Raw genomic sequence first — 15186 nt, 5'->3', positions numbered from 1 at the left:
TAAATAATTAAAATACGAATTACAATACTATATAATAATACCATTTCTTGTTTAATTAAAATAATTAGAATACTTATTTTAGAATTTTAGAAACAATAATTATTCAATTAGTAATACTTACTTATGTAGTTTACACAACAAACACTGATTATGAACTAAACATAATCTCATAAAAAAATATGTTTGCCGTGATAATTGTTATGTAACATATTTTCGTGAATTACTTAAAGTTTATGAATACCATTAATTTCGTTCTAAGTATGAACTATACTTTGGTTTCATCAAATTTCATTCTAATAATTATAATAAACAGAAACATCAATATTGGCCATGTATGTTTATCGAAATTATGTATTTTTAATGTAGATACACTAGCTTTAAATATAGTATCATTATATATATATTTTACAATAAGCATTTTACATTTAAAACAACGTTTTGTATACAAATGAGAATTCATTTCAATATATATCTATACATATATATTTTTTTAAACAATAGAAATGAAACTTAATGCTGTGAATATTGTACACTTTTTATAATACTTAAACCACCATTTTTATATATACACTTACTGTTTAAAAATATATTCAAATACGTGGCATAATTGCCTGCAATGAAATGAAATTATATAAAAAAAAATATGATTCATTTATTTTCAATAAAAAATCGATTATTGAAAATAAATTATATAAAAAAAAATATGATTCATTTATTTTCAATAAAAAATCGTGAAAATAGAATACAAATTTTGTTTTAACACAATCTAATGATATTTTCACTCTTTATACATAAAAATATTTATTTAAACTATCTAGTTCAATATTTTTATTAACATGTCTTAATGACTTTCTATGTAGTAGTTTATCTGTTGCAGGTAAGGACTGATTTTTAGAATTCATGAAAAGTGTTTCATTAGAATCATTTATCTCATTTATTGGTTTGGAATGTTGTTTACCTTTATGGCTTGATAATCTGTCTCTAGTTGAATAAGCTCTCTTGCATAAATGGCAAGGATATCCAAGTCCATAATGATATCCATCATGCCTGAATTTTACATCATAACGACATTCTTTTTGACAAATAGAACAAATACTTCGATTATGCTCTGCACTAAAGTGTAATTTTCGTAATGCGAAAGTAGTGAAACGTTTATGACATTCAGGACATTGATATGGTAATTTAGCATCAAAGTGTTTGTGCTTCATGTGATCATCAAAGGCTTGAAGTGATAGAAACATAGTACTACAATAATAACAATTCATTCCTGGTGTGGAATCAATAAATCGTTTAGCTAATTTAACATAACATTGATGTCTATCCCATGTACTGATATCAGTAAAAACAGTTTTACAGTAACCACACGTTAATTCTGAATTTGTTTGGTGCTTACTAATATGAATATCAAAAGCTTTCCTGTTGTAAAATTTACTTCCACATACGCAAATGTTATATTTGTGAGCTATATTAGCATTATATTGTCGTGGTCGTAGGACTTTCCCATTCGTCGATTTTAAATTAACCTTTTGTTTTTGTGTACTATTTACTTCTTCCGTACTTTTCTCGTTACAAAATATCCTATCATCTTCTTCTATACAGACGTTTTTTATTAATTCATTCATCTGATCAATGTTATTATTACATGATTTACTTTGAGATTCTTCTTCAATGTCAATATCAATATCTTCTTCAACAGTTTGAATTTTTAAAATACTATGATATTTACTATATTTAGATGCTTCCAAGTCGTCAAGCGACTGATTACGTGATTTTACTTGAGTCTTATCTTGAGAAACATCTAATAGTTCAGCTTTTTTTGAATGACTAAGATTTTGTAACTTATTTTCGATTTCACCATTTTTACCAACAATTTCGTAAGAATTATTCTTCTTTTTTATTGTTATACTAATCGCAGAATTACACTCTTTATTACAACTATCTTGTTTATGATTTGAAATTGATTTGCCCAAGTTATTTTCTTCTGCAGGTATTTTATTATCCATCAAAGTACAATTTTTTTTATGCAAAAAGAAGCTATAAGGATGACGAAACTGTTTTCCACAAATACAGTTCTTTTCAACACTGTCAGAACTGTCTGTATTGCATCCATCTTTATCCTTAATCAAATTTTCAAGCATTTGCTGTCCTGCTTCTCTTTTTTTAGACAAATCTGGACTACTAATCTTATTAGTATTTTTGGGGGGTGCACCATTTACATTCGAGCCTTCCTTGTGTTTGAAATATAATGGGGAATTTGAATATTTGCACCTAAATAAATGAATATTCTCTTTCGTTTCTCCGCGGACTCGATGGCGACGTAAATGTTTATGAAAACTACGTCGTTTGTATAATCCAAGACAAACATCACATTTTCGTGTATCACATTTCTGGGAATTTTCTTCGTGCAATGTATCACTATTATTAGTTTTACGTCTTTTTTTAGGATCTACAGGTGATACACTTGATTTTCGTTTCTGCCTTCCTTGAATAGGAGACTGTTTTTTAAGAATTTCATCTTCTTCCAGAGGTTCATTATTCACAGTCATATTATTGGATTCTTCATCTTGTAGCACAAGAGAAGGTTTTTCTAATTCTTTCAGCATGAACTCACAAGATTCGATTTTATGATAATCAGTAAAATGTTTCTTAATATCCTTTATTGTTTGTTTGCATAATGAACATGTTTGTAATGTTGAATCTTGATGTAAGGAAATTTGTTTTTCATTTTGTCGCAAATCTTTATTCTGTAATTTTTTTTCTAGCTTTTTTTTTGAATTTTCATGGTCATTTATATTGTTACCGGGTTGTATTGAAACACTTGATTTGGTTTTAAGTTTTTTATTAGTAAGCATATCTTGTTCTGTCGAAGATAATGTTGCAGATTGCAACAAAGTATCTGGAAGATTATTTTCACTTTCTTTCGAACATGATTGTTCGAGATCCTTTTTCTCTTTCTCAAACACATTAGACTCCTTTTCTAGATCTTTTTCTTTTTCTTTCTTTTTTTCCTTATCTTTTTCATTGGGGTGCCTAATTCGCAATGGGAGTATAAATATCTGATGTACTCTCTCTGCATGCTGTCTCAAGTTAACATGTTTCATGTAAAGCTTTCCACAAGTTGGACATTGAAATAATTTCTTTTTAGTCTTAACTGCGAGTTTAAAATCTGGTAATGCAGCATTGTCATGAGACAACACTGGGTGGTAATCAACATATGGTGTTGAACTTCTGGATTCCAATGATAATTCATTAATTGAATTGACACACGTTTTCTCTTGAACATTTTTTATTAACTGCAATGTTTCCCATATTTTATCACATCTTTCAAGCACCACAATGGGATCCTTAATTTTATATGGTACAATAAAAGGAATTGGTGACGTTAATTCATCCTGAAATCAGAAAAAATATAATGAAATACATTCCTTGTTCCTTATTCCTTGACAATAAGTCTCAAGTTATGATACTAAGGTGACCACATGTTTTATGATATTATGTCTAAATATATTTATATACCTTAAATTATAATAGAAATAAAACAAATTTGAATTCATGTACCAAATAGTTAGCAGAAATAAAAATTATGCATTTACAGGTACTTTTACTATTTACTTACAGGATTCAGTATATCATCTTCATTTGAGTTAAAAGATGTTTGAAGACAAGGAGGTTCGAGTTTAGGTATGCAATAATCCGTAACGCATATTTTCTGCTCTAACAGATCATCACTTTCGCTTTCATCGTAGCTTGGATATATTTCATTGAAGAAATCATTTCTTAACATTTTAAGCGAAAACGCGGGAGGCTGAAATAGTTGCGAAAATTCAAGGTCAATACGTTCTGAATATAGCTACACATAAGTTATATATGTGAAGTAAGTCAACATTTTGATTCCCTCTTTGCAGCTTTAAATATTCTTTTTGTTGCATTATAAAAAGCAGTAGCAGTTGTATCATCTTTATATAGTCTTAATTTTTTAGCTTACAAATTTACATTACAATTCACAGCATTTACATTACAACTGACATTACAATATTTCAAGTTGTTAAAAATTTGGATTTGATCAAAATATCCGATAAATTTTTTAATAAATATTGATATAAAGGTTTACGTCCTTTTAAATCGATTTTATAGCTACTTTAGGATGAAGCATAGTAAACCAACATGTCTCCTAAATGAAATACACTTCGATTTGAGGTTAGCTTAATACGATTTCCAAATATCATGACAGAACAGTTACTGTTATTGTGTGAAATAAAAATTTTTCATACTATCTTTAATTTCAGTCTTATAGGTTGGAAATTTAATCTTATATTTAACATAAACATATATAATTTGTTGATTGAAAGTTATGAGATGATATAAACATCATCAGTTTGTTCCTAAAATTTCGTTCCAAATCATTCAAAATTTGATGAACCCAAATGTTTAAACTTTGACTAAACTATATATCAGATCTGTGAATTTTCGTAATGATATATTACATCATCTAAATAAAATCATAAATTTTACAAAGGGATCAGTTTTGTACCATCCCAAAAAAGCTAAAGAGAGTCCATGTTGAACCTTGCACGAAATGTTTCGCAATTACTTAATTCGTCAATACGTTCACGTAAAGTACATCTATAATCATATACTTTGATCATATTAATCATACATTTAAATAATTTCATTCAACATACCTCTCACTTATGTTATAAGTAACTGTACTGCTAACTGCTTCCGACCAGATTGCGTTAGGATGCCACGAGCAACTCTTGAAAGTTCGGGTTCCTAACCTGTTAGCAGTTTTAGTTATGTAAAAAAACATAAATACACATTACGTACCTGGTCCTTAAATGTCATAGCACGTTAAAAAACACTTAATTTATACGGTTCTTACGTGATTCGCTGGTAGGGTCAATGTTCCAACTGAACTTCCAACGATGTGGTATACATTCTTGAATACGGAGAATCTTTTAGGCCAACTTACACAATAACATGTCTATTCTAACTGCAATAGCGTATGTTCGCGTAGAAATCAGTTGGAGATATCTTACAAGTCAAACTAAAGTCCTTAATGTTCAATAATTAAAAGTACGAGAAGGATTTTCGTATCGCAGCAGACACATCCACACTCCTTATGATCGAAGCTAGTAGCTCGCTTGTTCCAACCTTCATAAGGGTTCCCTCCAAATTCAGAGTCCAACCAGCATGTGTGAATTCTTTCACTAGATACAGGATTCAGGATGTAATTCATGGAAGGAGTGTACACGGAATAGTTTATAAGTCATTCTTAGAAAATAGCATACATAGAAATAATATAATTCAAAGATTATAGTTGACGAAATAAATGTAACACTCAAAGTGATCGCGATGAGATCTAAAATTTAGTTATTTTCCGACGCAGGAGACTTGAAGAATCAGATTACGGTAACAAAATAGACATCTCCAAACGAGAGGCCTGCTGTGCAGACCTGCAGAATTGTGGAACAATAGAGTCTTTATGACATTTTAAAATATTTAGTTGACAAAAGAAGTGTGTATCCTAATACTCAGATGTACGCATTACTTCTGATAACAGAAACATTATCCACAGTAATAATATAGCGTTAACAAGTCACAGCTGTATTCCACAGCTATTGCTCTAAATTTATGTAATAAAAAGATATTAACGAAATATGGTAATATGGTAATATAAGAATATGGTCATCTAACATTTTAGACATTTAACAATTTTAGGAGGTACTCGACAATGCATTAATTGCGTACAATGTATCATACACTGTGGACATAGTACATCACATTTGAACGTGAAACTTGATTAAAATAATAGCAATAACCATTATGTACTATGCAACAATATAGATTGACAATGATTAATTAATTTAGAATTCTAATTTCAAATTACTGGTCACTGAAACCTGATATGCACCTTCTCGTTCGATAATAAATTATTGTTCTTTCTGTAAAAGTCAAAACAACTGTTATGTACTATATATTCAAATTGAGCGCGCATTTTTTGTAATTACTCAAATAGGATATAGCGGCGCTTGTGTTTACGATTACTTCTGATTTCGCGCACGCATGTTCTACGCAGAACTTCCGCGAAGAACGCACTTTCGTTTCTTCGAAGATAATTATATTATTTCACAATTATTATATTGTATTAACCTTGCAGCATGCATTACATTTTTAATACCAATTATTGATATAGTTTTCATTATACTTTGTTCATTCCTTAATTTTAATGTCAACATATTTTTACTCATCTCTTAGATTCTAAGACCTAGAACATTCTATAATTTTACTTTCTTTTCGTACAAATTTTATAAAATATCTTAACTACTGAAAATAAACCAAACAATTATTGATATGACCACGAAGAAATTAGTTATGTTATCCTTTCTCCAAGGAGCCAATTTTAGACATTGTAAAAGGGATAATTATTGATATGGGTTTGTTACTTTTAAACAACGTATATCGATACAAATTGAGAAACACGAGATGGTGTTCAATTATCGTTCTTAACTTGTAAAGTTTGTTTTAAATAATATGTATAGAACAAATATTTGTTACACCTTCATTATTACGTCGGCAGTATAATAGACGTCCAAGCAGAGCAAAGAAGGTCATCATTGTTGAATAACAGTATTGCGCAAAATCTACTTGATTCTGAATTCGATAAAATTGTCGTTATAATGGTCATTCGTTTCCGGCAAAATGCATATAAAGACACGAATATTTTCTCATATCGGCTAGTATTTGTTGAGAAAAGATGAAAATCCTTATCGTCCTTTTAGTGCTTGCTGCTTGCAAGGTGTCAACGCCGATAGGAATTTATAACGGAGGTGCCATAATTTATATTATTTTACTAAGATCTGATCTAAAAATATTTTAATAATGAAAACTTGAACTCGCTTAACCATTCTTCGGATTTTCAAATTTAAATAAATTTTTGTCTTCGTCAAATTTGTTTTGCAATACTTTAAAAAATTTAATGAAATATTAGGGCGTCAGTGACGTTTTGAATAAAAAAGACCTAAGAACGTGGTTCGATTACAAAATTTGAGGGGACGTTGCGGCTTCCAAAATTCGAAGAAGTGACTAATTATTAATAACAGCGTTTGTGTTTAAAATATTGTTATGCAATAAAAGAGAAGAATCAATTATTAAACAATACCAGCGTAAATTTTTTTATAAATTTTCTTGTTACAGAAAATAGTAAATTGCAGACACATCTTCGGGATGGTCAATTTTTCCACACAATTGGAGATTGGCTTGGTAATTTAAAAAATCGGATTCATGAAACATTATTTGGAGAAACTACGACAGCACCCTCTCTTTTGTCAACAGAAATATTAAGTTTGGATCACTTTCAAATACAGCAAAGATTAAACACTCGGGAATGGTTTCTGTTAGACTTAAGTAAATAAATCTTTAAACTCATTGTACAATCATTTTTATCAACGTTGCAAAACTAATGCAATTTTTTTTTATAAAATACAGAGAATTTAACTTTCGATCCTAATCGTGATTTTGGATTCCGCATTGGCAACTGGTACATTATTCGAAAACAATATAAAGATGATAATAGATTTGACAACAGTTTTGATGAATTGGATTTCCCATCAAGTGAAAGTACCGTTTCATCAATGGATTCAACTGAACTAAATATTGAGGAAACCTTTGAAACTGTGATTGATCTTATGACTACAGAAATTTTACCAACATCAACGGAAAATGAGACGCCATCAGTGACTGAAGAAACCAGTATAGTCATAACAACACAGAATACTATACCGACCTCTTCAGTTGAAAGTTCCTCATTAGGAACAGACAATTCGGTGGAGGATGATAAAACTACTAAGGAGTTTACTCCTAAAGGATCTGCAGAAGTTTTAATGGGATAATGTGGGACATTCTAATGGAAAGTAAAATTATGCGACTTTTATTGAATTTTGTACCTAAAACATATTCATTTTTTGTATCAAAATAAACATTTTCACAACCAGAATACTCATGTTTACAAACTGATACATTTGCGGATACATGGTTTATCGACAATAAGGCATAAAAAAAAAGGTACAGCAGTGAATATTTTTCATCAAGAAGAATACACGTTTATTCCGTAAAATTTATCATAATCATCATGTTGTAATAATAAATTATTATAATAATTTTTACGCCGATGTTGAACAATGTGTGGCCTTCATGATGTCTTTTCATTTTACTGTAATGCAAAAAAAAAAGAAACAAAAATATTAGTGAATGTTTTAACTCATAATATTAAACAATACTACACCCAGCATGCACAAGTTTTCTATTTCTACTAGAAGCACAAAACATAAAATGATAATGAATGATGATGATGTGAAGCAACAAAATATAGTGGAAATGCACTTTCAATATGTCGAATATTTTTTTTGTTTTATATTCTTTTTAATAAACACACTATTGCTAACATTAAATTAATTTGAATATTAACTAATTTATAAGAAAATACACTATAAAATTACAACATAAAACTACATTATGTATATGCATGTAAAAGTAAATACATCATGCAACCAAAAATCTACAAAAAATAATGTAAACATATGAACTAAGAAATTTTTTCAACAAACAAAATATATACTAAAAAAATTTGTAAACACCATAATGCAAGAAAAGTAAGAAAATAAAAGCAAGAAAAAGATATAAAAGAAGAAAGACTGAAACTTAGAAGTTTGCATGCTGACCATGTATGAGCATCATAATTAAGTTCCTTCTTGAAGTTTGTAGTACAAATGATGAGCATTTGACTACTTCCTTCCCTAGAATGTAAATAAAAAGCGTATACCGCCGAATAGCATGCAGAAATGATAGATAATTTAATTTAACATATATAAGGTATGACAGGACAGGTGATACAACTGGTTAAAGGATGTTTCTAATTTCACATAAAAAAAGGAATGCTTTTCTAGTATTCCTTTGCTAAAAAAGAAAACCTAATAAATTAGTCAACAAAGTCATTGGATCTTAATTTATTACACTTTGTCCTAAAACTAGATTTTTTTGAATACCAAATTTCTGTACAATAATATTACTCCTTTTTTCACTAATATTTATACGTACAATCACACTATTCATGATTGTAGCACCTGTCCAGCCACAAAAGAAATAAGTATATGAGTAAAAAAACGTTAAATATTTATGCTTCCACCTTATAACTAACAAAATGCCTTAAAAATTCCTTAAATATTTAAAAGACTTAAATGACTAAAATAATCTTTCAACAAAAATGGATCATTAAACATTCAAAGATAAAATTGTACTAAAATTTGAAAAAAATATAACATAAACCCATTACCAAATGAATGAACAATACATGATCCACCACCAACTTATTATTTGAAATTATTAAAAGAATGAAGAATTTGCTAAATTAAGAAACTCTTAGGTTTTTCTTTGTATAACAGAATTAAGGTCATCTTACCTTTTTAGAAGCAGCTCCTACTTTACTCTTCTTTGTACCCCTAACTTTCTTCATCCTATTCTTACGTTCTTTACGTTGTTTCCTTGTTTGCTTTTGTTTCTCATACAGTCCATGCCTAGCTAACCTGTATTTAGGTTCAAATTTCTTTGCGAAGTCCAATGTATCATAAATCAATGCAAATCCAGTTGATTTGCCACCACCAAAATTTGTTAGGAAACCAAATACAAAGACCACATCTGGTGTAACTTTGTACATTTTGGCTAGTTTTTCCCGGATTTCTGTTTTACGGACAGATGGGTGACCTGGGTGGAAAACATCCACGACCTATAAAACAAACATAGTACATAGAAATTTATGACAATCATTAACTAACTATTAATCAAACTTAGTGACACATAAGAGTATAAATAAATATATTAATAAAAACAAAAAAAATTTACAAATACGTACCATTTGTTTTCGGCATAGTAGCCGATTGCTCATGAACTTCCTGGTTCTAATCGTAACTGCACCCTCCGTCTGAAGAAAAGAACAATATTTTAAGGTTATATTTTGTTTGTAATTTTTATATTAGTTTCATTATCTTCAACAGCAACAATTAAATAAATTGAAAATAACATTTTAATACAAATTTTATTAATATAACTGAAAAGTGTCCTTCCATTTACATTTTTGTTTTTACTTTATTCATTATTAACACTTTCCCTGTTAGTTGACATAACCATATCATAATCATGTAAATATTAAGAGGTAAAGAAACAATATTAGTGAATTATATTTATAAAAAATAGCTTGTGCTGCATGTTTAACAAGCTTATAAACCAATATTATTAATCTTTTTCAATGATTAACAAATAATTTTGAGATGCAAAATACATACCATTTTGCTTGATTAGTGTACCGCCAGTAAAAGGACGGATACGGAAACGAGTTGCGCTATCTACGGATAAATATGTTCCTATACTTCAACCTATAAGCGAGTATCCTTACTAGTTTTCGTTCTTTTACCACATTTTTACTGAGTTTGATTCTACACACTGTATAATCTATGAACAGTATGCATGCGCTCCTCTGACGGCCATGACGACAAAAATATATACCCAGTAATTTAGTTGTATCATATCCCCCTATTACATTATCATCAGATTCCCTTGTTCCTTTATATTGTCCCACCATGTATATGACCACGAAGGTCAAAGCAGGCTGTAGAGGGGCATCGTTCTTGCGACTAGAAATTTCCTAAACTGTCCAGTGGCGCAAAATCATCGAATAATTTATTCGACGATAATTTTCGCAGCAAACGAAATATACATACATTCCGTTATAAAGTTAAAGTGGTATAAAAGTGTAATACATTCACTTATAAATTGTTTATTGCAAGAGAAAGTTTTGCTAGCTTATCGACGGAATATATGCGAACACATTTCAGACATTCCCAAAAAGACCGTAATTATATTTGGCGCTGACTACAGTCCTCAGTGTACCTGATTGGTTCTCTTTGGAGTAACGTCCATTACTCTTCTAGGAAGTTTCGAGAACGGATACGAACTGTAATATTGGTGGGAGTTCTATGCGCTTGCAACAGTTCGTCAAATACTATTACGTGGAGTGAGACGAGCGTTTCCGACGCACGGATATTTTCCACAAGTAACTTTCTGCTGATACAGGTAAGATCGTACGCAAATCAACGTGAACAGAAAAATATCGTAGAGAATGTGCAGCGAACGGCTATAATTTTCGTTGTTGAACCGTGCGATCGATTGCAAGCTCGGTGAATTTTTGTTAAGATAGAGATTTGCACAGCGCTAAATGTTCAGAACCAAGTAAGAAGAGACTAGTTGACGATATTGGAGAATATCGTCAGAAATTTAAAGTTGCTTCAACCATTCTTAAATTTGCAGTGGACTTCTGAAGGTTGAATAATAATATTGAACACGCTTCAGCATATTGTATATTACGAAATACGCGTCAATGAATTTTTATCATGTAAGCTATGCTCGTCCATGACTCGCACTTTACGTTGAAAAATGGTGGATGTTCCTATTGCCCTACTCTTGTCAGTACAAAACGTGGTTGAAGTTTGCAAAGTATATCTGTCATTTAAATTGCATTAACTAGTAATTATTATTTTTATTTTTACTTACACAATTTAAATTATTTATCAATATCAATTTTTTGTTTTACAAAATCTTATTTTAGCATTTATCTTTTTTTTTTACCTGATCTTCAACCGGTAGTTCAAGCTTCTGTATATATGTATATGAGATAGCGGAAAGATCTAGAAAGTTTACTGATTCTTTGTTCATAACACGATGAATAATATGAAACATTGAAATCGGAATGTAATTTCCGTTTTCATATCAATTAATTATATTTCGCCAACTTAAAGTGAATGTGGACGCCATTTTGAAACCAAAGACGCACATGGATACAAGATACGGGACTTTTCGAGAGTGTACAGTTCAAATTCTATTACATATTAATATGAATATTTTTCTATAACTTCAAATTATTTATAGGAACTATGACTGTTTCATAATAAAAAAACTGTTTATACATATATATCTTTAATTGTGTTATGTAATTAAAATTAGAAGTATTTGAAGTTCAAGGCCATTACAATATATTTCTGCTCTCAAATTGCGTTATAATTTGCTGATATGTTTGCTATATCTTGCAACATACGTAAAACAAAGATATTTACTATAATGTAAAATATATTTTACATAAAATATAACTTTTGCTGTCAGATTTTTTATGTTGAATCTTTATGATACATAATGACTTTTAAATTAAATTCAGTATGTTTATTTAGTAGGTTTATGACGCTATATGAATTACTAAATCAAATGATGACCAATCTTTAATAGCACTTTTGAATTTTTAATTGAATTAATTATTTCCAGGAAGGAGGTTTGATCAATAATATGCTCTAAATAAGTAGATAGTCAAAAAAATATATAAACACAATACATATAACAATTTGTACTCAAAATTCATTTAGTATATAATATCTAATTTATGTTTGCTTCAAGTATTTATTTACATTTATTATATTTACATTATTTAAAGGTTTATTGCAATTAAATAAGTAACATTTTCAAAAATTTTAAAATCTTATAGAAACATAATTTATCCAGTGAAGGTAGTTGTTCTTTTTGATTCACACTACACTGCACTATATTTTGTAAAATAAATAAAATTATATTTAATGAAATCATTAATAATTAAAGTAATTATGATTTCAGTGTCAGAAATAATAATATGTGTACAAAATTAAATTTATTAAATAATTTAAGGAATTTATATATCTACATAAAATGTTATGTGGACAAAAATGACAATAAGTTTTTGGTATATTTGGTTATTAGCAGGAGCAGAACTAGTATACCACATATAGAGCAGATTCAGTAAGGAACAAATTATTGAAAATGGTAAAGGAAACTACATACTATGATGTTTTGGGTGTAAAGCCTGGATGTGCACAGGAAGATTTGAAGAAAGCTTATAGGAAGCTTGCGCTTAAATATCATCCTGATAAAAATCCTAATGAAGGAGAAAGAGTTAGTAGCATTTTGTTTTGTTTAACTACAATGAACTTATTAATTACTTTATATGACGAGTAGATTGTTAAATTCCATTTTGATTACAGTTTAAACAAATTTCGCAAGCATATGAAGTATTATCGAATCCTGAAAAGAAGCGAATTTATGATCAAGGTGGAGAACAAGCTTTGAAAGAAGGTGGTGGTGGTGGCAATGTATTCTCTTCGCCTATGGACATTTTTGATATGTTCTTTGGTGGAGGTTTCGGAAGATGCAATCGAAGGAGAGAACGTAAAGGTCAAGATGTTATGCATCAATTGTCCGTTTCGTTGGAGGAGTTGTACAAAGGCACTGTTCGCAAGTTAGCTCTACAAAAGAACGTTATTTGTGATAAATGTGAAGGTAAACATTTAATGTTATTCATTTACAATTTTTGATGTAAAAACAAGAATTATATTCCTATATTTATGTTAGGTATTGGTGGAAAGAAAGGGGCTGTCGAATCTTGCACTACCTGTCATGGAACTGGTATGCAAGTTCAAATACAACAGCTAGGACCTGGAATGCTGCAGCATTTGCAGAGTATGTGTGCAGACTGTAAAGGTCAAGGAGAACGCATAAATCCGCGTGATCGTTGTAAACAATGTGGTGGCAAGAAAACAGTAAGGGAGAGGAAAATTTTGGAAGTTCACGTTGACCCAGGCATGGTAGATGGGCAGAAAATCATTTTTAGTGGAGAGGGTGATCAAGAACCAGACTATGAACCAGGAGATATCGTTATTCTTCTTGAAGAAAAGGAACATGAAGTTTTTAAGTCAGTATTCTAGTAATTTTAATTGAATGGTATTATGTTATGCATTAATTACATGTTTACTCATGTACTTTTTTATAGGCGTTCGCGCAATGATCTAATTATGAGGATGCATCTAGAACTAGTAGAAGCTCTATGTGGGTTCCAGAAAGTTATTCGTACTTTAGACGATAGAAATTTGGTAGTAACGTCGTATCCGGGAACAGTTATAAAATATGGAGATTTGAAGTGCATTTTGAACGAGGGAATGCCTGTTTACAAAGATCCCTTTACACATGGCAGACTTATAATTCAATTTGTAGTGAATTTCCCAAAAACCATAGACCCTGCTGTTATTCCAACGCTTGAACAATGTCTACCTCCAAGAGAAGAGGCAATAATTCCAGATAATGCGGAAGAATGTTCTCTCGTGGATCTAGATCTGGATCTGGAACAAGAAGCTAGGCGAAGAGATCAGCGACAAGCTTACGAAGAAGACGAAGGAGGTCCTTCGCGAGTCCAATGTGCCACACATTAAAACGATTACATCAATTTTACAATAAATATGGTCATTCTTTCATTTTAAACTTCTGTCCCATTCGCTCGATTCTGATCGTATGTATTAAGAGAAGAACGAAAAATGCGGGCATGTAAAAGTTCTTCAAGATGAACGAAAAGAACCTGAGAGAAACGTTTAGACACGTGCACCACCGTGAAAACCATACTTATGGAATCACCAACGACTCTGCAAAGATCATACGCAAATACTGAATTGTATAGGAGACCGTTGCTAGCACTAGCGATGATACATTTATCATCATTCCTGAATTCAACTACAAATTCTGGTGGAAACGAGTAAACTGATTACAACTAATTCATTGCTTGCTGTAGAAAAGTATTAAAAAATGTACTTATCATTAAACACAATGATAAGAAAGAAGAATTTAATCAGCATCTACTGCAACATCGTGTAACGTTAGTAGTGAACAGAAAACATAATCAATTATATCACATAATGCTAAACATTCTAATTACCTTCGTCTATTTGTGATTTTATTTCTTTATAATGAATAGTTAGCAATTCTCAACACTGATACGCGCATATCGAATGCTAGAGGTATAATTAGACAGTCGAAAGAAATTAATACATTATCCGTATTCTAATATTCTGTTGTTTCTTAAATTATTTGGTGTTTTATATTTCTTTCAGAATTTCATTTAATGTTGACATAAGTAACGTTGATCATGATAACAGCAAATAATGTGATGAACGTACTATATTATTAGAAATAAATTGTATAACATCTTTCGTAATCTTAATTCCAAACATCGAGATCCGCTTTTTTTTTCTTTTTTTTTTGTGGGGACAATATTCCATTACATATAATGTTCAT

At 30.1% G+C, this 15186-nt stretch overlaps 4 protein-coding genes across 9 annotated transcripts; 2 read left to right on the top strand and 2 right to left on the bottom strand.

The window, feature by feature from the left end:
- Window positions 1-333: 333 nt before the first annotated feature.
- On the bottom strand, window positions 334-5149 carry LOC105662299 (uncharacterized). Its single transcript, XM_012283700.2, has 4 exons — window positions 4883-5149; window positions 4683-4778; window positions 3617-3805; window positions 334-3392 (listed from the first exon to the last, which is right to left on the bottom strand). The coding sequence occupies exons 3-4, from the start codon at window positions 3782-3784 to the stop codon at window positions 786-788; spliced, it is 2775 nt and encodes a 924-aa protein (XP_012139090.2). The 5' UTR covers window positions 3785-3805; window positions 4683-4778; window positions 4883-5149; the 3' UTR covers window positions 334-785.
- On the top strand, window positions 4395-7996 carry LOC105662243 (uncharacterized). Of its 4 annotated transcripts, none has more exons than XM_076533376.1 (4): window positions 4395-4612; window positions 7198-7263; window positions 7336-7407; window positions 7489-7996. In XM_076533376.1, the coding sequence occupies exons 1-4, from the start codon at window positions 4558-4560 to the stop codon at window positions 7890-7892; spliced, it is 597 nt and encodes a 198-aa protein (XP_076389491.1). In that variant the 5' UTR covers window positions 4395-4557; the 3' UTR covers window positions 7893-7996. The 4 variants fall into 4 exon arrangements, with proteins under 4 accessions (XP_076389491.1, XP_012138831.2, XP_012138874.2 ...); XM_012283484.2 differs by lacking the exon at window positions 4395-4612 and adding an exon at window positions 6529-6830; XM_012283441.2 differs by having other exon boundaries at window positions 4416-4612; window positions 7198-7407.
- An 81-nt stretch (window positions 7997-8077) lies between these two features.
- Window positions 8078-10485, bottom strand: RpS24 (ribosomal protein S24). 2 transcript variants are annotated; one of them, XR_001095652.2, is made up of 5 exons: window positions 10338-10485; window positions 9908-9976; window positions 9458-9781; window positions 8721-8795; window positions 8078-8212 (listed from the first exon to the last, which is right to left on the bottom strand). XR_001095652.2 is itself a non-coding variant. In XM_003699163.3 (4 exons), the coding sequence occupies exons 1-4, from the start codon at window positions 10338-10340 to the stop codon at window positions 8210-8212; spliced, it is 399 nt and encodes a 132-aa protein (XP_003699211.1). In that variant the 5' UTR covers window positions 10341-10482; the 3' UTR covers window positions 8078-8209. The 2 variants fall into 2 exon arrangements, 1 of the variants encoding a protein (XP_003699211.1); XM_003699163.3 differs by lacking the exon at window positions 8721-8795 and having other exon boundaries at window positions 10338-10482.
- A 467-nt stretch (window positions 10486-10952) lies between these two features.
- Droj2 (DnaJ heat shock protein family (Hsp40) member A4-like) lies at window positions 10953-14379 on the top strand. 2 transcript variants are annotated; one of them, XM_076533375.1, is made up of 5 exons: window positions 10953-11124; window positions 12832-13020; window positions 13110-13404; window positions 13477-13816; window positions 13895-14379. In XM_076533375.1, the coding sequence occupies exons 2-5, from the start codon at window positions 12889-12891 to the stop codon at window positions 14328-14330; spliced, it is 1203 nt and encodes a 400-aa protein (XP_076389490.1). In that variant the 5' UTR covers window positions 10953-11124; window positions 12832-12888; the 3' UTR covers window positions 14331-14379. The 2 variants fall into 2 exon arrangements, with proteins under 2 accessions (XP_076389490.1, XP_003699212.1); XM_003699164.3 differs by having other exon boundaries at window positions 10954-11124; window positions 12829-13020.
- The last annotated feature ends 807 nt before the right edge of the window (window positions 14380-15186 follow it).

Source organism: Megachile rotundata, chromosome 7 (assembly GCF_050947335.1).
Source record: "Megachile rotundata isolate GNS110a chromosome 7, iyMegRotu1, whole genome shotgun sequence".
Classification (NCBI taxonomy): Eukaryota; Metazoa; Arthropoda; class Insecta; order Hymenoptera; family Megachilidae; genus Megachile; species Megachile rotundata.
This window is presented reverse-complemented; position numbering and strand designations above follow the sequence as displayed.

Excerpts from the sequence above, each read along its gene's own strand:
- LOC105662299 (XM_012283700.2), bottom strand. The coding sequence starts at position 3,784 with ATGTTAAGAAATGATTTCTTCAATGAAATATATCCAAGCTACGATGAA. Across the intron at positions 3,393-3,616 it reads AAGATGATATACTGAATCCT|GATGAATTAACGTCACCAAT; the intron begins GTAAGTAAATAG and ends TTCTGATTTCAG.
- LOC105662243 (XM_012283392.2), top strand. The coding sequence starts at position 6,758 with ATGAAAATCCTTATCGTCCTTTTAGTGCTTGCTGCTTGCAAGGTGTCA. Across the intron at positions 6,831-7,197 it reads GATAGGAATTTATAACGGAG|AAAATAGTAAATTGCAGACA; the intron begins GTGCCATAATTT and ends TTCTTGTTACAG. Across the intron at positions 7,408-7,488 it reads ATGGTTTCTGTTAGACTTAA|AGAATTTAACTTTCGATCCT; the intron begins GTAAATAAATCT and ends TATAAAATACAG.
- RpS24 (XM_003699163.3), bottom strand. Across the intron at positions 9,782-9,907 it reads TACTATGCCGAAAACAAATG|GTCGTGGATGTTTTCCACCC; the intron begins GTACGTATTTGT and ends TTTGTTTTATAG.
- Droj2 (XM_076533375.1), top strand. The coding sequence starts at position 12,889 with ATGGTAAAGGAAACTACATACTATGATGTTTTGGGTGTAAAGCCTGGA. Across the intron at positions 13,021-13,109 it reads ATCCTAATGAAGGAGAAAGA|TTTAAACAAATTTCGCAAGC; the intron begins GTTAGTAGCATT and ends TTTTGATTACAG. Across the intron at positions 13,405-13,476 it reads TATTTGTGATAAATGTGAAG|GTATTGGTGGAAAGAAAGGG; the intron begins GTAAACATTTAA and ends TATTTATGTTAG.